Below are 26,710 nucleotides of genomic sequence, written 5' to 3'. Positions count from 1 at the left end.
GCTGTCTACCTTCTCCTAGCTGCTGCAAGGAAGGACTTGTGGATGGGTCCACCAGCTCACTTACAGGGGCTGGGTATGAGAGAGAACCCATAACTCAGTCTTGAGTTCATCTGCTCACCTCAGGTGAGATAAATCCACCTGCATATAACATCACAGTCCATGGAATCATCTCTCTCCATGACAAACACTGCACATGATACATCTAGATGAATAGCAGAAGGGGGTCCAACGCTTTGCTAGATCATCAAGGAAAAGCCAGGTGACTTGAATATGAGCTGGACTGTGCATTAAATTAGGGATAAAAGTTGTCAGCTAAGCACCAGCTGAAACCATCAAATGCCACGGTAAGTCTCATAGCAAGAGATATTTGCTATTTTGTGCTCTACTGCTTTGAATTGGCCTCTAATTACATAGACAGTTATTGCAAAAATAGAGGGGTTTCTTCTATTTTTCTTTAAAGAAAAATGCAGTGTGACATTATTAAAACACATCTGGTATTAATCTAGTTGGACAAATTAGGGAAAAAAGAAAAAAGCAAAACAAAACCAATTTGTTTCATTTCCCATTTCTTTTCCTTTCCTGTTGCCTTACTCCGCTCTCCCGGTTTGCTGCTGACAAGTGGGATTATCTTTCCTAGGGATGCATGCATCCCTGTCCTGCTAAAAGGATGTGCATGGTTGGTGAAGGAGCAAGGAGTGCCAAGGGGCCACCAGCACTTCAGGTGCCATTTGCTGCAGCATGAGATGAGCCAAAACTGCTGTGAAATGTGCTGTTCAGGTCACTGTAAAAATACATTTCTCCAATGGCAAAACGTGTGCTATAAACCAATGGGCTGCAATGGAGGGTGCAGGCTGTGAAGCTAGAGAGCTGCTCCAAGCGGAGCTGCTGTGCCAGTTCCCAAGTGCTGAAGGCTTTAATTTCCATTCTCCACGGGATCAGCAGAAAAACAGCTTGCTGAAGTACTCAGGGCTGCTATGTGAATGCCAGGTGCTATTAGTGCAGATTACTGAAGAGCATTTGGCAGTGCACACAGGAAGGCACAAAGCCCTAAGAGGAGAGCCCTTAGGGACCCTGCAAAGCGGTGCCCTGAAGGTCAGGTGTAGACAGCCTGAGGTTGGGATTTGTGGTTTTGTGTTTATCAACAAGTCTGGTTCTCAGTGGTGTTTATAGTCTGCTTGGTGCACCATCTCCCAACGTCAGGGCTGAGACCATGTGTTCCTCTCCTCCCTGTCCTGATTGCTCTCCTGAAATGTCACGGTGTAATTTCCAACCAGGTCCTGGTACTATTCCAAAAGTAACCCACCACATTTTCAAAGAAAGCTTGGAAATTTACATTCTTCAGAAAAATAAATTTAAAAAAATAGGAGTGAACAGGGACTCAAAAAGGGTTGAAACTGGCCCAAAAATTGAATTACAAAATGATTTCTTTCCAGTGTTTGTCACCTGCTCTAACTAGCAATAGAAAACAGATCAATTTACAGAGGTTGTGAGCTCTATATCTTTGACTTTAACAACTTAATTAGTGAGCTGTACTAAAGGACTGAGCCCAGGAATAAATACATGAAAAAGAAGGGGCGGAGGCCATGCTGGTAAAGTCTTCACTGGATTTGCTGTCCACCTTCTGACACTAATTACTTATTAATCACTCCTGAGAACCAAGTATGAAGTAATACACTGTAAAACTGCACACACTATATATACACGTACAAACATACACGTGCTTATATGTGATACACTGCAGGCCTCAAAGATAACATAAATAGGTTTTTTTAATACTGTGAGTCATAAACCTGAATGTTTCCCTTGTCAGGACAGTAGCAGCCTAACATAAATGTATTTTGTGTAAGGAAAAGCCTTCATTAAAATAGTTTACAGCCTGTGGTGACTTGCTCTAGCTTTTCTGGCTAATCACCACAGATATATCTAGGATGTTGAGTGATTTGTGTTGCTGCTTCTGCTTTCTTAGCTTCCTTAACTACATAAATTAGACACACATGGCCCAATCTTGCAGCCTAGATTGGGGTCAGTGCAGATTATAGTGTAATCTCTTTCTCTGATGCCATCTGAAATGACAAAACAAAGAAAAAAAATGCCTGTTTCAGGATCTGATTGCTTCCATTAGTTTATATTTATGTTGCTAGACATGACACAGAAGTACAGACTCAAGCAAAGTTTCAGGGATTATAAAGTAGAGTTTTTACTTGGAAACTGCAAGAGACAGTTGCTAAAATCATCATGTCATGTTGCCTTTGTCAGTTGGGTTCTGTAATGATACTTAAAAGCAACAAAGCAAAATTCTACTGGAAGCAGTACCATAAGGTACTTCCCTCACAAGCTAATTAAAATAACTCCTGTGGGTAAATGACAGAAATATTTCTTCAGCTATGAGCACTCACTCTGTAAGTATTTAATTTAAATGAAATACAATAATGCATACTGAATAGATTGGGCCATACATCTGCATATTAATGAAGCTGCTAAATTTCTAGCAATCACTTCTAGATGCAGACTTGCCTAAAACGAGCTTATCTGATGATGGTTGGGAGAGTTAAGGGTAGGATAAGTTCACAGAACCTAAATTATGTAACTTGCAGAGAGACTACAGAGCTACTGTATTACTGTAATTTAAATAGAAAAGTACAGTGTAGTTCTTCATACTGTTCATTACTTCTTTAATATCCCTTTTTTCCATTTTAAATTCCTAATTTAGCAAGAAAGCTGTTGTCTCATTGAAAAGGTCGTACAGTGGTTTGTTGGATTTTTTGTTTTTCGGTTGTTAGAATAAAAAGAAGCAGCATAACTTTAAGTGATGGTGCAAATAGCCATGCCAGGAGAAGATGAGGCTGCTACACAAATCATTCTTCCTGGGATAAATCACATGGAGGCAAAGAAAAGAATTTAGGAGCCATGCTGATCAGCTGGAGAAAGATTCCCCTTCAGTAAAAGGCATGGAAGACATTAAAAATGACCAGAGTTGGGATCACAAGAAAAGGGAGAAGCCAGAAAACGATGACTGTGAACTTTCTGTGAGTTAGAATCCAGGTATGGGCATGCTGTGCTGTTTCATAAAAAAGAAAAAATTATTGAGTATTTTGCTTCTTCCACTTAACAGGATTCACAAGGTATTTTTCACTTCACTGAAAATCAAGATGCATTCATTCGTAAAAAAAAATGTTTTGAGTTGACAATCTGCATAAAAAAATTCAACTGTGGTATGAAAACAATCTAATTAAAATTGTTGAATACAATATAGATGGCAGCTTTATGAAAATATTTATGAAATATTTGGTCAATGTAAAAAATATATATACTTTTGAAAGAGACTTCTTTTTTTTTCTTCAGAGGTAATTTCATAATGGGAGAAGCTCAGCCATTTGACATTCTGCTTTCTCCATCTGCGTCTGTATCTCACTAAGCTGTAGCCAGAAGCACTGGCTGGCTTGGGAGGTGTGCAGCAAACTTTGGGATATTTACAGCAGACGTGATGCTGGAAATGATGTGGTTGAGGTACAGTTGTTGACTCTCATCCCTATTAAAAACTCACAGCTACGGACAGAAAGACAACTTACTCTGGTGGTCTTGATCTTATTGCCGGTCGCACACATCCATCCAGAATTATCAGGCAATGTCTTACATTCCTCTCCTTCTAGGCAGGGCTCCATCTCACACCACCATTTCCCAATCACTATTGAAGCTAAAGGAAGAAAGACAATATCCATTGTTATGTTGTAATGAAAAGAATAGTAAATAATACCTCAAGAAGCCAGCACTGTATTTAAGAGATTAAACCTTTCACCTCAGGTTTAGTTGCAAGGAATTTACATTTGTACTAGTTTTTCATTAAGTACTGTCCATCCAAAACAGTGCATTTCTTGCCATAGCTTTCTTATACACAAGATCTAGTCTACTGGGATACTGTGATGATAGCAATACTATTTCAGAACAAAAAAACCAGCCAGCCTAACAACCCTTCACTCTGAGTAGCCAGTCTGGTCTTTATAAATACATAAGAAAGAGTTGAAATAGAAATTCTACAGGTCTTCAGGATTTGTGGTTTGAGGATCTCCAAAATCAGCTGTACCTGATTTGCCTTGAGTACCTACAGCTGGCCTTTTCTCCCCCACACCTGTGCCTAATTGTGAACCCACGCAGCCTTTTATCTTCTGCAATATCCTGCTGTAGGGAGAACAACAACTCAACTGGAAATAGAAGGTAAGGTAATACTGAATTGCACAAGTTCTTTTTGTTGAAATGTGATTAAGACTTTTATGGAAACGGTATGGTCACTAGCAGTTGCCTTTAATTTCCAAGCATTTAGCATTCAAAGTAAATTGTAGAGTTTGAGTCTTCTTGTTTGAGTTTAATTGGCATGAATGTTTACAACCTTGAGGGTATCTTAATGGAAGTTTTTTTTTTTGCCTGGGAATTGGTATCTTCTTATAACCTTAGCTGTATCTTAATGACAATTTTTGTCTGGGGATTTTGATAAACTTTAGCTGATCTTGCAAATTGCAGCTAATTGAGGATTGAGTGGCTCTGTTTGTGGCTTGTTTTCCCTGGCAAGAATTAATTTCTTGGTTGCACTGCTGAAGTCTAACTGCTAAGGATTCTCCTACACTCAGAGCCTTAACTATTTTCTCTCTCCCCTCATAACTTCTTCAAGCTTATGTAATTCCTTTGATGCAGTAGTGTGAGTTGTGTCACACTAACTCTGGAAAATGCCCTTTTGTGCATGTACTGATTTAAGTGCATCCCAGAACTTATAATTAAATTATTGATTTATTTTTTATCTAGTGAAAATCTTTTTATGCTTACAAAGTCCAAAGGAATCGCTCAAAGATATGTGCTGCTCGTTATATCTATCACCTCAATTCACAGGTACAGAAGTGAAGCTGTAGGAGATCTTTGTCCACAAGCTGAATAGCTGTCCCAATAAGAACACATTTCTCACACACAGAATTTACTCAAAACCCAGGGAGTAAACATCTTGGTGTGAAAGAACTCCTTTGGTCTTAAAGAAGAGGTCAGCAAGTTTGGAACAAATGAGTTAAGCTGTTTCATCTCTCCTATTTTTTCTCACAGCTTGTATCTCATTTATATCATGCAATATACCATTTCTCCATGTGTACTGCACACACAAAAGACTTTACACCTGTGCTTGCAAGGCAATGTAATTATGCTATTCACACATCACTTTCTGAAGGGTATCGTTAATGCTGCTAACAGTGGAGAAAAGAATCTCTCTTTGCTATGTGTGAAAAGGCACACGGTGGTGAATCTGCACTCTAATAATACATTGTGCAATGGGCAAACTGCAGATCGTGTCCTGCTAAATGCCCTTCACTGCAAGCATCTGAGCTGGGCATCCTCGGAGTGCGTGAGGACAATCTGATGACATGGAATCAAAAGTGATGATCGTATTTATTTGTTAGTGTTAATGCTTTAGCAATAAGTAACCATGGAGAAGGATCCTAAGATGCTAGGTGCTAAAATTCACAACACGAAATGTACCAGCACAGGGAGCCTGCAATGCAAGACAGTGATATGATTTAATATAAGCTAAGGGGAGCATGGGAAAACAATGCTGTTTATTGCAATTAAAATGGTCTTAGCTACTCATTGATGTTGTTCCTCAAAACAGCTCAAGTATTTGGGTATTGACACTGGAAAAAGTCAAACACAAAGTGAATGCTGAACTGTGATGTCAACCCTTTCATCTATCAACATGCAGCTTTTAGTGTATGTGTCCATTTTTTGTGTGAACATAGTGCAATTGCAGTCACCAGTAGCCCTCATTCCTGGTCCCTTATCAGTACAGGTGGGCTGAGGAAAAGGTGGTGTTTTTTTGTTTGGTTGTTTTTTTTTGTTGTTTTTTTTTGTAAAGGGGAAACTAAGGTCATTTAGATGAAGAGCACCTATTTGTCTCTCATGTATAGGTGGATGCAGTCTTTGTAAGTCTGAAGCACTACAAAGCCCCCTACTGTCTTGTCCTCAGCCCCATGCTGTGGCAGGGGCATCCAGAGCCTGATGAAAGTTATTTCCTTTGAGTCTTGTGTTTATAGTTCTCCACTTCTATTAAGAGCCTTTGAATCTCTAGGACCAGCTATCTTTCCTGGGCACTGCTGATCCTTTGAGGTCTGCTCAATTTCAAAGTTTTACACCTGCAGCTCTGTTCAAAGGACAAGGCAAAAGCTTCAAAATGAAGCACAGTTGGCTGTGTTTGAACTTAAGTACACTTGTATAGGGAAAGGGTCTGGAGACCACAATCCAGGTTCACTGTTTAGGTGATGCCGCTTTGACGTGTACTGCAGCAGCTGCACGAGAGAACTGTTGAAATTAAGGTGCTTTCCCTTGAGATGGTTTACATTGGAGAGCTCCAGGATCAGGAGGAACCTCAGTTCCTCTCTGAACCTGAGGTGCTAAACCCAGGTGAGAATTACAGGCTCCCCATAGTCACTGCTGTGAGTGCTCGCATAACGCTGAATGAGACAGCTGTAACATTTTGGAGCAGCTTTCACTGCGTTCTCTCTCACTGTCTGGGGAATACACAAAGTGAAGATTTTTTTTTTCTTTTTTTTTCATGCAAGGCTGATTTGACTGAGACAGACACCCTCAGCCACAGGGAGAGAAAGGGGATGTGATTTAAAAGAGGCTTGACGGCTCCTGCTTCGTTTGTGATATTTCTCCCCAGCTCCTGCTAGCGTAAATAAGGGATTGCTTCTATCTGAGTTCTTTTCAATAAGACGCATCTTTTATGAGAATATTAGACTCTGAGCACATAACTAATGGAGCTGGGGAGAAAGGGAACTTTCTTCAAAGAAATTTTTTTTCCACTTCAATTCACTCTGGACTTTTACCACCTTTACAAAGCTATAGATTTTTTAAATTTTTTTTGTAGCAAAATGTTTAACTTTGGTTGGCTTTAGTCTGCATGAATTAGCAGGCAAAAAAGCACTTGCTTGAAATGTCATTTTCTAATCACGTGTACCATCAGTGGAATAAAACAACAGATAAAAGATTTGATAATCTGACTGTGTATAGAGAAAGAGCAAGACCATAGCTTATGTTTGTTAATGCTTACACAATCCTACTGCATTTTGAAATTTGTCCCCAAACACAGCACCAAAAGCCCTAGCTGGCTATAGGGAACTTAGTTTAGACTGAACTCAATGGGCTTCAGCATGCAATGATGGCTTTTTGTCTCCTTGTGCACTATCTGGAGCACAAAAGTTGGGTACATGAAGAGCGCTGGCTGGAGATGTTTTTCCCTTGAATATCAGAGACAAAACTGTTCTATTACAGCGGTGCAGTAGAAACACACTTGCACTCCCTCAAACACCTACATCTACAAAATCAAATCAACATGGAGCTATTAGACATTCAACTACCTTCCTCTTGATTCAAATGATATTTAAAGTCAATGCACAGTGCATCTGATTAGAACTTCCTTACTTGCTGAAACTCCTAAACTTGTTTTCACCTTTTCCAGTCTTCAAATTCTTGCATTAAATTGCAGCTACTGAGCCCTTTAAAGCAAAGTGCAAATCTTTTCTTGGTGCATGCAACGCTCATTTAACTTTTTGACATCTGTAATACTTTATTTTAGTTTTTTTTACATCTGTAATAGGAAATAGTTTTAACGATGTGACAAAGCATGTATGACGATGAGGATAAAGATGTATTTAACATAATGACTCTGTATTGGCATATTGTTATGTATAACTTAAAATTCATGCTTGTGGAAAGCCCTGAAGTATGGAAAAAGAGCAAAGTCTCATCATGCATTCTTTCAGCAGCTCAGAAGAAGCATGTTATGTATGAAAGTGTTCCAAGATTACTTCTGCATTTGCCATTAGAAAGCCAGAGCCGCTATCTCTTTTTGCCTGTGATAAAGTAGACGCATTTGGGTTATTTACAGATAGAATACAAAGGAAGAGAGATATTAGATTGTGCTTCCTCCTGATCATAGGTATCCAAGGAATAATGAGCAGAGATGGCTTGCAGAGCCAGTATGACACTCATTGGGGATGGGGAGGTTTTTACTGTAAGTGTAAAGCATTCCATTTAATCTAGTTTCTACCAGAGAAGATTGATATAAATAAAATTTAAATAGCGAACACATTTCACAGATGCCAGCAGTGAAAAAGACTTTGTCAGTCTAATGAAAAGATATCAATTTTCTCCACTTTATTCAATAAATTGTGAGTCATTTTCTAAATGGATTAGATTAAAGGAAAGTTCAAACTCCCTGTGAGAGACTCGTGTACTGATGGAGACTTTTGGCAATAGATATAGCACTGAGGTAAAATCTTCGAGGCCTTTTTTTTGCCTTTAAGAAAAAGAAATCTGATGTAAGCAAGAATAGAACTGTTTGTATCTGTGCCCTGTGCTCATATACTTTAGAAAACAAAATCTCAGAGAATTGAATGAGATGTCGTTTCTCCTATTTTACTGGGATGTCATGGGGTGCAGAATGAATTACAGGGAAGGGTGAGAAAGCTAGAGAGAAAGAACATGTCATTTGAAGGGTTATGTATTTCATAAACAGAGCAAGGTACCATTTACTCTGGGAGCTGTAAACCAGCAGTCTGATAAGTTAAAGAATATAAATCCAAAACTGAAAAATTTCAGGTTGAATAATATTGTCTAGGAGAAATACAGAATTTTTCCTACTGGGAGTCCATCAATCTGCTTTAATTCAATCTCACTCCATTTTAGGAGCATCAATCTAATGCTCACTCAGTGCGATACTTTGCAGACTTTGATACCAGACCTCTGATAACACTGGGAAAACTGACATTTCTCCAGTTTAAAACAGTGTCATCAGTGAGGCAAGCGATGTGTCTTATTCCTAATTACTATAGAGCTGGTCTTGTGAAGTTAATTTAATGTTTTAATTGTAGTAGATGTTTAAAAAAAAAAAAAAATAATAATTCTTTCTTCTAGAACTTCCCATTCCACTCCCCAGGTTGCTAAACAATGCCTTATTAATTCTTTTCTTTTATAGAAGATTTGAGGTTTTTACATTTTTCCCTTTCCATCCAGAATTTTTTGCTTTTTCATTGTAATGTATTCAGCGGCCAGAGCAAGATATTTTTTAAGGGTGTAATATGTGTCTAAAGAACTCTGTGGGCTGCATTAAAATACACCCATAAAATATGAAAGGGTAGATTAGATGCAGAGAATCCCTGAACAATTTCCATTTAAGATCTGCATAAGCCAGCAAAAATTCGACAGCGGGAGAAGACTCAGTAGTGAAAAACACTTACATTGCCATTTTCTAACAGTTGGCATACTGGTAGGTAAATTGGAAAAAATAACACGAGCGTGTTGTATGCTTCTCTCACAACAATGTGTCTAACAGAGACAGTGTTGGCTAATGGCCTGGGAACCAGAAACTCCTGAGGCTCCTTTAATGCTAGCTCTGCTTCTGACTTCTTCTATTATTACAGTTAAATCATCCTGTTGCTGTCTCAGTTTTTCATCTGCAATATTATTTACTTGAAGAGATAGTTTTGCACTGTTTCCCTATGTGTTCCTTTCTGTATTTATTAACCTGTTGAGTTTCGATGCTGTATTGTAGCACTTTGGGACCAACCCTTCTTTTTTTTCCTCATTTGCACAACATTTAGAACGGTGTCCCAGGCAATAATGAGATACTTCAGATACTATGGTAACCAAGAATAACATTAAAATTCTGTGATGTCCATCTGCTGCCAGGAGGTTTTTAAGCATGTGCATTACTTTCTGCTGCACATAGAGACACTCCGGTAAAGAGAAGATTTCAACCAAAATAGCTCAGAGTTTGCAAGAGAATTTCTAGCCCTCATGCTGCTCAGTTTGGAAAGGTTGGATGCTGCAGCTCTGTCATTTTTATCTACGTGCCCCTCTTTGCACCTTTGGAAATGAATGCTGCTTGAACATATGGCCAAGAGGCATCTGTAACAGACGCAGGACCGCAGTCTCTCATGGGTGGCAGCTTCATGGTGAGTAAATGTGCATCTTCACTTCCATGAGTGCATTAATAATGACAGCACTCAACTCCTCTGAGTACTCAGAAAATGAGTGCAGCTGTTCAGAGGGAAAAACTCTTTTGTCAGCTAGGTATAAATACATCCAGGTTGTAAGGAGAGAAGTAGAATTTGTATGACATCTTCTGAATGAAGTAAATCTGACAGATATAGCGCTGAACCTTTGGCTTTTAGATTTCAGGAAGTAAAATTTGTTTCACGTAGATGCTCTCACAAGTGTCTGTATTGGGGATTCTTAACCTTATGCACAGCATCATGCATCTAATGCAAGTATGGGTCCACCTACCTTTATTTATAGTTTTAAGCATGTAACCTTATCAGTGATTAATATAACCTCACTGCAAAGGGTGTGAATCGATTCAGAGCAACCAGCTGTCAATGAGTGCTAATGAGACTAATGAAAACACAAAACTCCTGCATGCCAAGAGCTGGAAGACATGCATATGACTGAGGATCCACTCCCAAACTACATGAGGAAAACTGATCTGTAGGTCAGGGAGATCCCTTGTTGCAGTTACCACTAAGTTTGGAACTGAAGCTCAACCTTGCTGCAGGACAAAGCTGAGAGCATGCTGATAAAATATTTGTGCAGTTTAGCAGTGTTATTTATATCCCATTTGAACTGCTTCTCAGTAGCCTAGTGAATGCTTAATCTTATTGTTATATATTTTAATGAAACGCCTATGAACTGCAGCATAATTACACATTTTTGGAGAGACAATAGGAAGCCGCTTATAAATATTCACACTTTTCAGATCAGGGCTGAGGACTGGCATGCTGTCAAAGGAGAAAAATACCTCCCTGCAATGTTAATTTTTCATTAGTAATAATTAATAGAGCAAAGGGATGAGTCAAAATGAAGAGTGAGGAGATCCTAGTTGTGAGATGAAGATGATGGGGATACTTGGAGGCCGCTGCTGTGCCTCTGGTTATGTACATATATGCACATATTGCTGTGAACTGTCATGGCCCTGCCTCTGCTGTGCAAATGGTTGCTCACACGGCTGCTGATGCCAGGAAATGGCAATGTTGAACCAGAGATATGATTGCTGTGACTTTGTCCTTTGTGCCTGTGGTACTGAGTGCCCAAGAGGAGCAATTATAGTCTTTGCATTAGAAACCAATGATCCATGTTTAGGGTCTGAACCAATGCTTACTGAAAAAAAAAAAACAAAAACAAAACCAGGGAAAAGGTCCTCCTTCATAGTCGTGGGCTTTTGAACCAAATCTGGTGTTTTTCAACCCCGATGTTTGCTCAAATGTGAATTCCCTGCATCCTTGGGTTTAGTGAAGTGGAAAGGAGAAGCTGCAAGATGGGGTCCTAAGAGTAAAATCTATAATGAAATTTTTGTCTGAATGAAGTGCCAGAAATGTGGCTTAGCAGTAAAGCCATGAAAGAACATTGGAAATGAATAAATTATATAAATGTAATGCATTCATTAGGCATAACAAAACATGCATAATGCATTGGATGGTTATCAGTTATGAAATTAAGATCTGGTGTGCTCCTAGAAGTATTTGACTCAAGCTGTTTCCATTCTGTGTGTAAGATTCCTCTAAACAAATAAACACATGAAAAAATAACTTCCATTGAATTTCTGGAAATTAATAACATGCAAAGTAATTATGTGCCTCTAATCAATGAAAAATACTTTATTTTAAACTTTGCGTATGTTTTTTCCAGGGAAAAATGATTATTATTTTCTTTTTAATTATATTGTAATTATATCACACACATACACATATATACACATGTACGTATGTATGTATAAATATGTGTCACATCAAATCCTAATAATGTTTTGCTCTATTGCCCAGAAGGATGAACCCCTAAACTCTGAAAGTGCTGACATGTCTGGGGATACAGAATCCCTTTCTGCATCTGAGAGGGTTGTTGTGTGGGTATCTGCTGGTGAAAAAAGTGTGTGAGGATAAGAGAAATGGCAAAAGGAAGAAAGAAAAAGAAAAAAAAAAAAAAAAAAAGCATAATGGCCAGATATCATAAGAGTAGGGAAAGGGTTGATGTTTCTCCTATAATCTGGATTTCAAGGAATTTTTGAAAAAGAGACTGCTTAAAAAAAAGTGTGAAGTACATTAAACCATTTTCCACTCTTCTCCTAAAAAGGAGTGGAAGAGTTTAACAATCCAAGCTAGAAAATTCCTGAATCAAATCACCCCATAATTTGAGGTCTTTATAAGAATTGGAAGTCCTAAAAGGATCATTGTCGGACCAGATCTCTTGCTGGGTTGAGAGATGTTGGCAGATCTAACAATATATTGGTGAGTGCAATTAAAAATGAATTTCAGCTATTGCTTCAGTGATTTAGTTGTGCCTAAGATCTCATCCTTCTCATCCTTCTGCACAGGCTGACCCTACCATGTGAAAATGGGGCTAGAGTGTGAGCAGCCACGAGCTGGCATCAGCATGGTAGCAGGACATGGTTCCCAAAGGCCCTACTTGTCCTCTGCAGTGCAAGCATCAGTCAGTGCAGTCATGCTAAAATACCCATCTAGCACGTGGCTTTTGTCTTTCTAATTGCAGGAAAGCTGCCTAACTGGTGATTGAAACTCTTCTTTGTTAATTGAAGTTCATCTGCTCTTGACCTAAAGCCTCATAATACATTCTTGGTCTATACTCTTTACACCCAAATATTCTGCCTGTTGTGTCTTGCAACTTATTAAAAAATGCATAGAACTCTTTGCCAGGACACTTAAGCAGCCTTTATTAGTTTCCTGTTGGTGTGTTACTGGCTGATTTTCAAGGTAAAGTTGTGGATCAAAGCCATACAGATGTAATCCCATGGGTGACCCCGAAGGAAAGAACAGGAATCCTCAAGGAAAGAATGGGAGCATCCCTTTAGTTTTTCCTTTACTCACTGGTAATTTTCAGGCCATTGCAGTCACAGAAATATGTTTATAATGGACTGGATTAGAGTAGAGCTGGTGTTATTTGAACTTCCACAAACTCACGCTATAAACTAGGGTCAGGTGCCCATGCTTTCAGGATACGAGTGAGTCAATTTCAATGATAAACAAAAGCAGTTTTACTGTGGACTTACACATGGTGTACAACTTCATTCATGGCAGTACCAACAGGCAGAGCCTGCAAATTTCTTTGATGTAACTTAGGTAACTTGCAATTCTACTGTGAAGGGAAGACATGGTCCAAATTCTTTTCTGTGAAATGGGGGATGCTGTGGTATAAATTATAGACCCGTAGAGCCCCTAAACCTCCCCAGGCCAACTCTCAGAAGGGCATTGTTTAAATTCTGAATGGAAAAAGCTGTTTTCAAAGGTTACATTAAATGAGCCAACTGCCACTCCACAAGGTAATTACTCATTTATTAAAAGTGCTGTATTCATGCAAATCTCTTTGTTCTGCAATGTAAGACAAGTCTAATTTTGTATTAAAGATTAAAGGAACATTTGTTTTTTGTAAACAAATCCCTAGCTACTATTACAAATTACATCATGCATAATCTTGACACGATAGATTTGGAGATATTTCATCTCAACAATGCCAGTGCAATCAGAACAAGAACTGTGAGACTGAAGAAAAATTGATGAATTGAGCACACAATACTTTGTAGCTTATATCATAGCTTAATTATGCTTCAGTATGCTTGAATAAGAGAAGTAACTAAATCATAAAAACTTACCAGCAAGACTTAAAAACAGCACAGTTCATGAGCGGATATTAAACTGACCTTAACTGACAAGCTTTTCTTTGAAATTATGTTTTCTTTCAATGCTCATAATACTTATTTATTCTGAAGCATTTTACAGAGATGAGAACTCTGGGAATGGGCACTTGAAATTTCCTGGCCGTCACACTACTGGCACAGCTCGTGTCTTTTTACCTCCATTCAATGTAACTCTAAATTACATTATTTTAAAAGATTATAATTCCCTACCATTACAATGGTGGTGGTGGTGTCATTTTAACCTTGGAAGAGTCCCTGGAATGCACTTCTAACTCACTCCTCACTACAGATAATTTATATGATGACCATACACTGTTTTCCTTGGGGTGAATTTATGCAAGGATCATTATCTCCTATATTTGTAATACACAAGATGCGTTCTTGAAAAAATAACCAGAGGGAAGGAGCTGTGAGTGTGGGACTCCAGATACTCCAGGAATCTCCTGCATACTCTGGTCAGATGATGCTTAGCTAGAAAGCCACAAGCTTTTTTTGTCATCATCATAAATACAAGTTTAATGCTTTATTTTTCACAAGCATCTATCCTTATTCTACTTGATTTCATTAATTCTTATACACAATGCATGTAAATGGAGCCTGAGCATGCCCAGCACCAGTACTTTTTACAAATTTGAGCATGAATTAGCATGAAATAATTTGCAGAATGTGTTCAGCTCTGCCAGCTGCAAAATGTCTGCAAGCAGAAGCCCTCCAAAGGTGAACAGCTAAACAAAAGTGCAATAGTGACTAACTAACAAAACATGAATCTGTTTTAGGTGAAGTTTTGGAATACTTCTTGTTAATTTTTAAACTATTCAAGGTTGAAATAGTTGGTTTTCTCTCTAAACAGTCACCTTCACAAATTCTTATAACTGAATAGGAAATATAATTTGCTAGTGAATCTCTCAATGTGGCAATTAGGTTGCTGGCTTTTTTTTTTTTTTTTTTTTTTTTTGCCCTCTTCTATATTTTCCATCCCCTCAGATAGGAATACCTGAAAGCTGCAATGGAGCTATCTACCATACAGTTGTGAGATTGATGTTCTTTCCTGCACTTACAGTGTCTGACCTCTCACTCATTCAGTTGACCTTGTTTCAATTATTCAGGCTTCTCCCCTGTACCGCTATCTCCTCTTCTGCTCACTAATTCAGTCTCCACACCAGTGATCTCTAAGTCAAGGCTGGACAACAATGGCTCCTCCAAGAAAACAGTGAGTACAGGTAATTAAAAACTCTCATTTGTGATTGTGTGCCACATTTATTACAACCACTCTAAGACTGAAGTGTTGACATTTCAATTTAAACTCCCGGTATTGTTCTTTTATTTGATGCTACCTGGAGGTAATGCTCTTACCCTGGCCCTTGTGATGGCAGGCAGCAGAAATGTCTTTGTTGCAACAGCTATCTTCAGAGTTTCGCAATTTAACTTTCAATAAAGGCAGAATATGATAATTTATTGTGAGTGCCTTTTGCATGGGCTTCCTCAAAAATTTATAACCTCATTTAAATAATTAATACATGAGTTTTAATAAACTGTTTATATTCACAAAACGAATGTAATTTTCAGAAAGGACTGTTCAGGTGCAAGTAGCTACAGATAGACCGCATTAATTAAAAATAGTGCCTTGCATTTAAAGTTGATATGACCTTTTTCTAAGTTGTTGATAGTTGCCTTCTTGGGGTGAAAAAGGGCTTCTATTAGTCTGGTTACACGGTTAAGCTATTTGCATTGCACAGACTATTGTAGGAAGAACAAGAGAAGGGTTTTCTATAAGCCAGAGGATTATCAAGATCAAGATTTATCCAAAGAAACAAAATACACTGTATTAATTAAGCATTAAGTGTGTGGGTTTGTTTTTCTTTTTCTTTTTTTTTTTCTTTTTTTTATGTGTGTGGGGGGGAGTTGAGTAATTGTGGTTGCAAACAGTTGTCAAGAAAGAACAAGATTTTAACTCCATAGAACACGTCTACCTTTATTACATCATCAGGTCATTATTTATTCAAACTTAATCTATCTAAGCCAGCTTGCAACCATCTTACTATAGTCAATAGCAATAAAATCCTATTAACAAAAGCAATTACTTGACAGGAAGCCAACCAGCTAGGACCTTCCCAAGCTGCCCAGTAATTTTCTTCTTCTGTCTCTGAAACCACGTTGAGCACGTGGCTCTTGTAGGACATCCACAAGGATTTCAGATTCAGATTAGTGCTGGCCAAAGGAAAACAGCCCTCACTCTGTCTCCCATCTGTCCCTTTCTGCTAGGTTTTGGGGATTTAGTTAATCCTGATGCAAGAAGCCCACAGTGCTGAGCTGAGCTCAGATCCCAGTGCAGAGTAGCTGGAAGGCAGAACTTCTTTGCCAGTGCTGGGCTCTCTCTCCAGTTCTCAGAAGCTAGACTGGGCTTGATGCTCTACTTCTGCACTACACCCATACAGCACCTGAAAACTATTGATTCGCTCCATCTACTAGTTGAGCCAACAATAGCAATTACTTATTGAAGCATATCTTTCAATACATGTCTGGGATGGTAATCTTTTGTCCTGCTATCATTTACCCTCCTCAAAGTCAACTTTAAGCTTTCCATGTCACCACCTCAGTGCACGCAGGTGAGCACAAATGTCGAAACAAAGCCATGGTAGGTCTGTGAGCTCCCACACAAGCCCAAGTCTCTCTTACTCTGAGTGCCATCCCTTGAAGATACTGACTGCCCTCCCTGCTCCAGGCAGGGTGAACTCAATGTCACATCACAAAGTCAAACTCAAAAACAACGGGTAGAAAGGAAAAAAGGCAGAATGGTTTTTCTCCCCTCACCTTATATATGTAAGCACAAGGAAAAGCTTATATAAGCACTACATTTAGAAAGGTGATCACGGATAATTCAAACATCAAATAAATCCATGCTTATCTTGTAACTTCTGCTATCTTAAAACCAAGGGTACTGTACTCTAGGAACACCTCCTCTTTGCTGCACCAGAGGAAAGCACTAGTAATCTCCAACTCCAGAGAGAAATGTAGCAAATAAACCAAGGTTGATACCAGGGAAGAAGAGGAAAGTACGCAAATTTCACCAGGCACACAATAATTACTAATTCACAGCAGAAAAGATCACAGTATTTCATGCTTATCCTATGTAATTCATTCACAGCAGTATTCATTTTACTATTAATTTTAATAGAATAATTACCTCTATGAGGAAGAAACTACAGTTAGCAGGTCAGGTCCTAGGTGGTGAAGATATGGTGATTTATGCTAGTTTGATGAGTTTCATAATCTTCCTTTTTCCTTCCTTTGAAAAGGAATTTGGTAATTGATTAGTTGCTAGGCTTACTACGCTGCTGATCTATGCTAAATGAAGCAAAATAAGAAGAAATGGTGGAGCAGAGCAATGCTAATGCTCAGTGCTTAATTGTAAATTGTACATACGTGCATTTGAATGCTTATGTGTGCATGTGCCTGGTGGATTCCTACACACACACACACACACACACACACACACACAAATACCCATAAGTAAGTGTCGAAACACTTCCAGTGCCAAAGATGAATAGTGGGAGAAATAGCTCCCCTAGTGATACACATTGCTGATGCCTTAATGTTATGCATCTGGACTGAGCTCTGCAAAATGGTGAGCAGTTTGGGATTTCAATAAAATCCTTTCTCGAGATCTGGAGCACAGAGAAGGGTTTACAAAATGAGCTGTATAAATGACCAGCAAAATAAGGAGCAGCCAGCTGTTATCACCTCAGTGCTCAGAGAGATATGCAAACCACTTAAAAGTTTGCCTGTGGTCACCAGAAACTTTTGATAGACACACTTTGTTACCTGGAGCTGCTGCCATTCACGTATTTTCAGCAGCAGCTCAGGCCTCAAGCCCTCTCGGTTGCTGCACTAACATCCATCTCGCCTTTTCTCCTATTTTTCCTGACATTTTCCTTTCTTGTTCCCTTTTTCCTGCCTCGGTTCCCAGCAGCAACCCCAGGTCTGCCTCTTCCCCAGGCTGGTGCAGGAGATGAGAGCCAGCAACTCGCAGCAGCTTCTGCCTTTTCCTCCCACCTTCACCCAGCTCTAGCTGCTCTAATGTGGCTACTTACTTCAGGGTGCTGTTTCATATTAATATAAATTGCATGGAGAATTACTAGTGAGATTAATTGAGCTTACGGTCCCATCCAGGAGCATATGCCCTCTTGCTGTAATTAAGACAATCCATTGCTTGAAACAGAAGTTGAAATATATGCCAATTCTGTCAGGCAGACGTGCTGTCATTGAAGATTTTACCTCTTGGAATTAAAAAAAAATAATAATAATAATTCAAGATAATTCTTTCCTTTCTCTCTGCAAAGGTTTCATATTCAACTATTTTATTTCAGGTTTCTGTTTAAATGGAAACCACCACAGCATTTTATGCAAAGAGAAACCAATCTCAGAGGGGAAAAAAAGCAGCAGCAAATTCAGATTAAAAAGCTGCCTTTCCACACATTTTGAAATATGAAAAGCCTGGCTCTGCATGTAAGATTAATGACAGCTCAAATCAGGGAAAGTTTTACCCTAAGTATCCACTGTTCCAAATGTTGAAATCCTAATTTCAACCAGCCATGCAGCAGGTGTGCGCTGCTCCCTTCTTCTCCTGCACCGCACAATGGGGTGAACAACAATGAGAAATAATACCTATGCTTATAATCAACCCACATCACTTCGTGACAAAAAGGTAATTTCTCTCCCTGCATATCTTTTCTCCTCATTTTTATATGTGGTAATACATTGGCTTTGTTCGCTTCTTATTAAGAAATGCAGATACGGCACCAGTGACAGAGCCTTGTCTCACATTGCAGCTTATGAACGGAGCTATTCTTGTATTCTACATTGAAACTGTTTTTTTTTTTTTTCCCTGAAGAATGGAAAAAATGAATATTCAACCCATGTGCATTCAGAGGCTCAGTTGGTGCCACGGAGCATCCAAAGCTCAGCTCTGCAGTAGGAGCTCATGGGGACATCTCCAGCTCTGCCTCACAGAGAGGACATTTCCTGCAAAGCAGAGCTTTCTTCAGGGGCTGCTTCTGGATTTCGTATTTTAGTAGAAATTAATTAGTCAAATGGTATTAGCAGTTGCTCATTTAAAAAGCAGGTAGAAATAGGCAAGTTAGGATGGCTTTCGACTGCTCCTTTCAATAGTTAATGGGGAGGCTCAGGCACAGCAAAGTCATGATGACATCATAGTTGCCCTTAGTATTGCTTCCACCAGAATTTCAAACAGTTTCCAAGCTCTACCTTGACATGGTAATCCTGCAACAATGGAAGCAAAAGTGTATTCCCATCCCTACAGGCTGCTACAGAAAACATAGGCAGAAAGGATACCAAATATTTGGGAAAAAATATTGGGTTATATTTGTCGTCTTTGCTGGGGAGAGAGAAAAGTGGAAAGTTTCCTTCCAGTTTCTGCCGGCAGTTGAATAAAAAGGCTCTGATTAATTGTTTGGGAAGGGTCGTAACCTTTTATATAGCTATAAAAACAAGTTTCCCTAAGACTAAATAAATTGGACCCAAGAGAAACCTCTAAAGGCACACATGTATATTTATTATCACTGTTGAGAAGAAAACTCTTTGAAAGCTAAGGAGCTATATACAATTATTTTTTAAAGTCATTGTATTTCCTATTAGTTTCAGGTGGAGAAAAATTGAGAAAATATTTTATGGTTTTACTGCTTTTTTTTTTTTTTTTTTTTTTTTTTTTTTAGAAATTGTAATTCTTAATTCAGACAAGCATTGAGACCAAGTAGGTCCAGCTGTGGAATTTAGGAGACACAGTGAGGGAAGGAGGAAAAACCCACAACAGCAATCTTGACAAACAGCTGTGAAATGGATTATATATATATATATACAGTATAATACATTATCTGTACCATTTTGTTTCTGTTTCAGGATGCTGAAAGAGATGGGCAATAAGGACACACCTTTGCAGCTTCATCTCCCTTTGTAGGATCACATCAAAAAATGTCTGGTTGTATTGCAGAGAGGCTAAACTACAGCAGTAGCTCAGTAAGATTTTGCTATATTGTGAAGCAAAGGGGAGGCAGATCAGCACCATAGAGACAATATATATATTCGATAACCCAAAGGGATTAGGTGTGATTGATCTCTCAGTGCAGCATGCTGTATTATGTATTTGTTCAGGAAGAACAGAATAACAGATGGAACCATCAAAAAGAACCATAGATGCATCTTCTGCCATTTTTTAAGAAACCTAAGAGAAGTCAGCCATGCTGTATGCAAAAGAAGGTCTGAGTGAACTGGAGTAAGACTGAAGACTTGACATTTAAATTGCAAGTCTGAAATGCATGCATGCAGCTATGGCTATGTGAGAAGACGAAGGGAAAGAATGAAGAAGCAAAGAAGCATTCACCCTCTGATGGTGGCTAGCAAAGATGAAGAGAAATTATTATATGAATGTTGAGCATGTCTCTATAAAATGCACTCAGTATTCAAGACAGAGAGACTGTAATCTGCTCATTTTGCTGAAAACGTTGGAAGATATGTGCATATAGGAAAATGGGTATTGGTTACAATACTCATATTGCATTTCCAGTGATGCTAGATAAAGAACTTCCCACTTGCAGCATCTTATACAGCTTTTCTGTAGTTGTTCTTTGTTTGTTCTATTGGCCATGAAATTATTGGCAAAAATCCCCCTCAGAAGCAGAAGTTTCCCTTCAGCTGATGCAGGTCTTTTCAAAGCTGGCAGAAACAGAGTTTTGAGAAACTCCACAAAAGTGCTACTGAAAAATCCTTTAGACTGAATAACAAAGACGGAGTTGAAAATGATTTATGTATAGAGTCAACTTATCTCATTTGAACAGTTATGTACAAATTACATTCTTCAGCTAAACTCCTTGCATTCTGGCTCACAAAGAGCTGGATTTATTTTTCCTTTAATTAATATTTAATAATTTACTTTTGGTCATAACTAGAATTACTGTCTTTTCTTAAATACCAGTGGCTCACAATAAGCCTGCTTTCCATATGCCATCTGACCATTTGTCAGGAAAGCTAAATTGCAAGTGGAGGATAACTTTCTCCTAAAATGATACAGATCTCCTAAAATGATACAGGGATAAAAAATGATACAGATCCACTTGTGGATGTGGGAAAATTCACAGCTCTGATCCTCCTGCAAACACAGCGGAGTATGGAGAAAAAAGCAACAACTGCAGTCTCCGGCCTGACAATGGTGTGAATCTTCAATATTACAGCAGATGCCAAGGCCCTAAGCTATAAAATATTCTAAAAATACCAAAAAACTCACTGCCCTAATTCACCTAGAATGTGATGACTGCAAATATGCTTTACAATGTGCATGACAAACAAGGGTAGAATCAAACATTAAATCCACAAGCACTTGACAATGCAGGACTTCTTTCTAACCAGATATGCAATCTGTTATCCTGCTAATTTTGATTCTGTCTCTTTCTATCTTCTTCTTTTCAGTGGTGACTAGATATGATTAAGAATTAGTTTGCTCCATTTAATCCTAATTCATGCGTGTCTCGAACTTCCTACCTTGTCTGCCATTGCTGTGCACCTATAATGCTGTAAGTTATAGTTCTCAAGGTTCCTATGATGACAACAACCCAGAGAGAGAACTTAACTGCACCAAACTCATCATCAACCGTAACATAAATGTTGTCCTTTTACCCTCATCTAATCAGCCAGGGATCTTTGCAGATATCTATACCATAGAGAAGAATGGATGCCATAGGCTGCTGCATAGTGCAAGCAGATCCTTTCACTTCAAAAGGCATAGAAGAATTCAGGACAGCTTGAAAAGATGATCAGTGTTCAGACATCATCTCAGCTGCCTCTTTGCTGCTTGAAGCATTTCCTCCAGAGCCTTCTTCCAAAGCAAGTGAAGGGTGAAAACTCACCCCAATGCACAACAAATCTCTGCTTGCTCAGCGAGCAGTACATGTACACCGAATTGTTCCTGTACAGATTTTCCATTGGCAGCAGATTGTGGCAGAACACTATCACACAAGTTAGCCTTTACTTATAGCAGTTGATGATGAAAGAATAAAGTCAGCTATGTGTTAATCTAGAAACAATGTCAATGGGATATCACAGAGGGACTAATTCAGTGCCTTAGAATCAGCATAATTTGAATGAGACTTGCTGATTCTCCTAGAAACAGAAGTTCTTTTTATGCTTTTATTGGCAGAAGGGTGAAACAAAAGAGAAGCTCTTCTCCACAGGCAACATCAAGTGCTATTATAACTGTTGACATCACCCTGGCCAGAGATAGATATTCAATTAACCAACTCACTTCTTGACTGTAGGCTTCTGCATGCCCTGCTTTGTGATTCAGTTCTCTACACATACTGTACGCAAAACACCAGCACATCTCTGTCTGCTCATAACGTGAGGATAGGTACTCATAGGCACAAGACCTGAGTGACCTGAACCAGGGAATTTCAGTCTATCCTCAGAGGTGGGACTGTCAGACCTGCACAATTCATTGTGCCCTGTAATACAGAACAATAAGTCACCTCTTTGCAGAGGCAGTCCTGTTAACGTGCCAACGGTACAGCTTCAGCATAAAGCTCTGCTCTCCATCCTTCCCTTGGAAAATATTTTCCATAGAACATCCTGAGTTGGAAGAGACTCACAAAGATTTTCAAGTGCAACTCCTGACTCAACACAGGATCACCCAAATTTCAAATCCCATGTCTGGCAGCACTGTCCAAATGCAAATTTGGGCAGCTTGGTGCACGACTACTGCCCTGGAAAGCTCATACTAGTACCTTTTATTCTTTCACACTAAATGATTATTTTATTTTAATTCAGATGAAGTATGGGATCCTTGTCTATCAAAAGACAAGAGAGCATTCCCAATTGCAAGAGTTACTAGCCACTGGATACAGATACTGTGGAATCCCTGTTACCGGTGATTCAGAAGGTCAGACCCGATCAGTATTTGCCTGGAATGGAGCACAAGTATATTTAATTCTGTCTTTAAGTCAGGAGACAAGAATAGGTGAGCTCTTGTGGTCTGTACTTCAGTGAGAGGAGAATAAAACATTTTACAAATTCTGATCAAATTCACATTCTGCATGAAGCTGGAATATACACTGGGTCATGGATGTTCATGAAGTCTTAGAGTGGACCCAAAGATATATAATAGTGTCAACAAAGCATGCATAAATGTGATTAGCTCCTAACTGTTTTCAACATCTAAAAAACTCCCTTTTCCTTCCTCCAATCTGCTAAGGCAGCATTTTCTAAGCAGGAAAGAGAATCCCAGAAAACTCCAGCCTTGAGTTGTGTTTTATCTGGATTTCAATTCCTGGGGCATCTTTAGAAAACTTCATTCGTGGCCACACCCTTAATTACACAGAGCAGGAATGCACTGTAAGGGCAATAAATTCCTCATAACTGTCAAGATACTTTTATTTTCTTCTCCCCATGACAAGTTCCCTCCTATCCAAAATTAAGTGAAAAGGAATAATTGTGAAAAAGGCAAATTCACATTTAGCTCTCTTGATGATTTGGCAGATTTGAAATTTGCAGACCGCAAGCACTGGTTATTTATTTATTTATTTTCATCTCCATATATACCAGGGTTGAATAAAATCAAAAGAATTCACAGTAAAATACCTAATAACGACATTTCACAATGGAGAGAGACATGGACAAATGTAGGTCAGAACTTCAGAGCAAATCTTGCTGAAGGTATTGACTATTTTGAGCTGGGTAACTTGCCACTCTCTAAAGATATTTGGTTTTCAGAGTGTATACATCAAATCTCTTAGAAAATGAAACTTCTATGAAGGTCTGTCCATTTGGTGATCCATCATTATGCACCACTTCATAAAAATCTCAAGTAGACTCTTCTCTAGTCTAAATGCTATTTCTGCTCTAAAGCTGTGCAAAAGAGGCTATACTCATTTCTTGTCAAGAACCTGAATCAACACTCCTGGAAAACTCCCATTAGCTTGAATGTGAATTGCCTCATGCCAATATAAGGTTATAAATATGGAATAGCACCACTGGCACAGAACTGACACTATTGTGAAATATGAGGAATGCTTACCGTGGTCTATTTTATTCTATGTGCTGCTTCAGTAATACGGCTTCCAAGGCCTACCAGGGTTTGCAATAATCCCCTAATTTGCATCAAATGTCTATCCTACCTTCAATGGCTTTTTAATGTCTCTGTGATTCCAGAGGGCAGCGATACTGGACATTGAGTTTTGGCAGAAGGCCACCTGAAATATGGTGTTTCCTTTGCAGCACTTTATTAGCAAAAGACTAGGTAATAGAAAGACTGTTCATGGAGGTGTGAAATAATAATAGCATTGAGATATTGATTTATAAGGAGCTGGTTTTAGTTTACAGCAGCATAAGCAATACTTAAAGGCTGACAGCAAATAACAAGAAAAGTATTTGAATTATTACTGGAGAGAGAAATGTGAAATACAAGGAGCTACAAAGCAAGCAGCAAGCTGGAGATCAGAACAAGATGCATCATCAGCACAGGAAGTTCTAGAAGGGAGTGCAACACGTCAGTTTGACGCTAGACCTTGGTAAAGGCAATTAAGTCACTATTTTGCAAGCAAAGAAAATAGAAGAGGAGAGAAACTTGTCCAAGCAAGCTAGTGGAAGAACCAAGAAGACAAGAAAGAAGCTACGATCTTCATTTCATCGGCTGTAACATTTTCTTTTCAAAAAAAATGACGTTAACAGGGTGCTGCAACACCAGTGTAAGTGAAAGACGAAAGGGACAGATAAACCAAAACAGATTGCATCACTAAATCACCTTTCTTTCTGTCGGGGATGAAGATTAATCAAGATGGAACTAAAAGTGTGTCTTTGATAAAATACTTAAGTGGCCACACTTGAACTGCAAATTATTTGCATCAACTAGAGGATGAAACAGTAGTTTTCCACTATGCTGCAGGAAATAGCGGCTTGCTAAGTAACTCTTTTAACTTTCCTCTGACACCTATTGATTATATTCAATGGAAATTAAGAGTAGAAGGCAATTAAGTTCAAAATTTAATGATGTTCTGCTCCTGTTAATTTACCACCTGACCTGATCGATACATTTCACTAGATAACAATCTATTCCGGCATCCCTTGGTTCCTCCAGCATCCCTTTCATTAAAATTATTATAATGCCAAACAAGTAACTTTTAATCAAAAAATACATTAAAAAAATAATGTATAAGATAATTAAAAATTGGATTATTCACAGTTGCGGTGAAAAAAACAGCTTAAAACTATATTGATATTTTCAACACAGAGCTTGGACTTTGTCAAAATATTGGATAAGCTACAACCTTAGCCCTGCAGAACCCTCTGGAAGTCAAAATATCAAACGAGTTTTAAACAGCTCACACACAGAGCAGCGTGAGAGAAACAAACAACCCAAACACCTTAATCTAGAGGGCAAAACTGCAATGTGAAACCAAAGATCAATAGCAGTGAAAGAAACAGTATTGTGCTGCAGTTTCTTTTGAACATAGCAGTTAAGGTCTCCAGGTGAACAAACACAGTGTAGATTTAGTGTAGAATGAGCTCTATCAAAACCAAATAGAAGTTCTGAGTTGACTGACATTGGAACGATGTGGTGTAGGACCTCTCTCCAAAACTCAGCAAGCACTATTAAATTCACTAAAACATTGAAGAAAATAGGGATGGGCCAGCACTCAGCACCTCCTGTATTCCCAAAGGTGGCACATGAGAGCTGGAAGCTTACCCATCCCTCACCCAACTTCTGGGCATCCCCTCATCTCTTTCCCTGCAGCTCCACACAGCACTGGGTGTCCTTGGTGACCACAGGCACTCTTCTGCCATCCCACCCTGCAGAAATAATCTCTAAAGTAGACAATCCAGTAGGAAATAATGACCAGCAGTACAGCAAGTGTCAAGCAACGGAGCTTTTCTTTTGAGAAAGGACTCCATCCAGCAGCAGAATCATCCATCATCTCTCTCCACGTGTGTGTCTATGTGCACGCATGCATGCCGAGGTAGCTGGCTGAATTTCATCACTTCTTGTTTGTGTTCCTTTTTTTTTTTTCCCCCCAAAATTCAACGTATCAGCATAAAGTCAAAACAAAACAGGATGAGGCTTTCTCAAAATACTTCCTTGATCGGCTCTATCTCTACCAGCACTCACTGCGTAACCAGAGCACCATTAATCACTATGAAACATTTTCATTTCTTTTGACACCCAAGAAAAATTAAAAGGAAAAACATTTTTGGATGGGAATGGAAAGCAGGCTGTAGGAGTATCTCCTTTTACCTTAGGGCTACCTAAAATGGAGCGTAAAACAGGACTCTGTCGGTCTGCCCCTCACCCTTCTACATGTGTTTATCTCATCCTTCACAGATACAGCAACAGTTGTATGGTTTTACTATATTTAGATACTGCACAGAAGCATTTCTAAGGAAGAAAGATTATGGTCCCCTGCTGGGGAAAAGAAACCAACTGTAGAACTCTCGGTCCCTGCAAAACTCCTGGCAAGAACTTCCCAGCATCTACGGGGCTGTTCTCTTAGAGAAAACAAACAAACAAAAAAAATTACTGTAATAATTTCAGGCACATGTCACTTTAGCTGAAAAATGTGGTGGAAAGCAGCAGCATCTACGTTCCTTGATATACAGCACTATGCCACAAAGTGAGTGAGTACAGGGGTAGACAACCAAAATATGTTGTACAGACAGGACACCTCTCTTACACAGCTGATTTATAGGCCATGGAAAGCTAGAGTTAGCAAGATCTAATATTTCAGGGAAAGCCAGCAGAACAAGCTCACAATCCACATCCTGAGCACAGGGATTTCACATAAAGCCTTGCCCGTAACTCTGCTCAAACCTGCAGGCTCAGCAGAACCAGGCTGTGCTCTAGAAGGCCCTCTTACTTCTTTTGGGACTTGCCAGCAGTGCTAATGCTCCTGGCTACGCATTTCCTCCAGATTCATGACC

The 26,710-nt window shown here is 39.0% G+C and overlaps 1 protein-coding gene across 4 annotated transcripts in view; it reads right to left on the bottom strand.

Moving 5' to 3' along the window:
- TAFA1 (TAFA chemokine like family member 1) overlaps positions 1 to 26,710 on the bottom strand; it is a 292,708-nt gene that overhangs the window by 4,058 nt on the left and 261,940 nt on the right. For all 4 annotated transcript variants that reach the window (XM_052679234.1, XM_052679235.1, XM_052679233.1 and 1 more), the window contains one exon: positions 3,570 to 3,694. In XM_052679234.1, coding sequence (XP_052535194.1) covers positions 3,570 to 3,694 — 125 coding nt within the window. The remainder of the gene's footprint in view (positions 1 to 3,569; positions 3,695 to 26,710) is intronic.

The sequence above is a fragment of the Tympanuchus pallidicinctus genome, unplaced genomic scaffold (genome assembly GCF_026119805.1).
Source record: "Tympanuchus pallidicinctus isolate F22 unplaced genomic scaffold, pur_lepc_1.0 scaffold17, whole genome shotgun sequence".
In the NCBI taxonomy this organism is placed as follows: Eukaryota; Metazoa; Chordata; class Aves; order Galliformes; family Phasianidae; genus Tympanuchus; species Tympanuchus pallidicinctus.
This window is presented reverse-complemented; position numbering and strand designations above follow the sequence as displayed.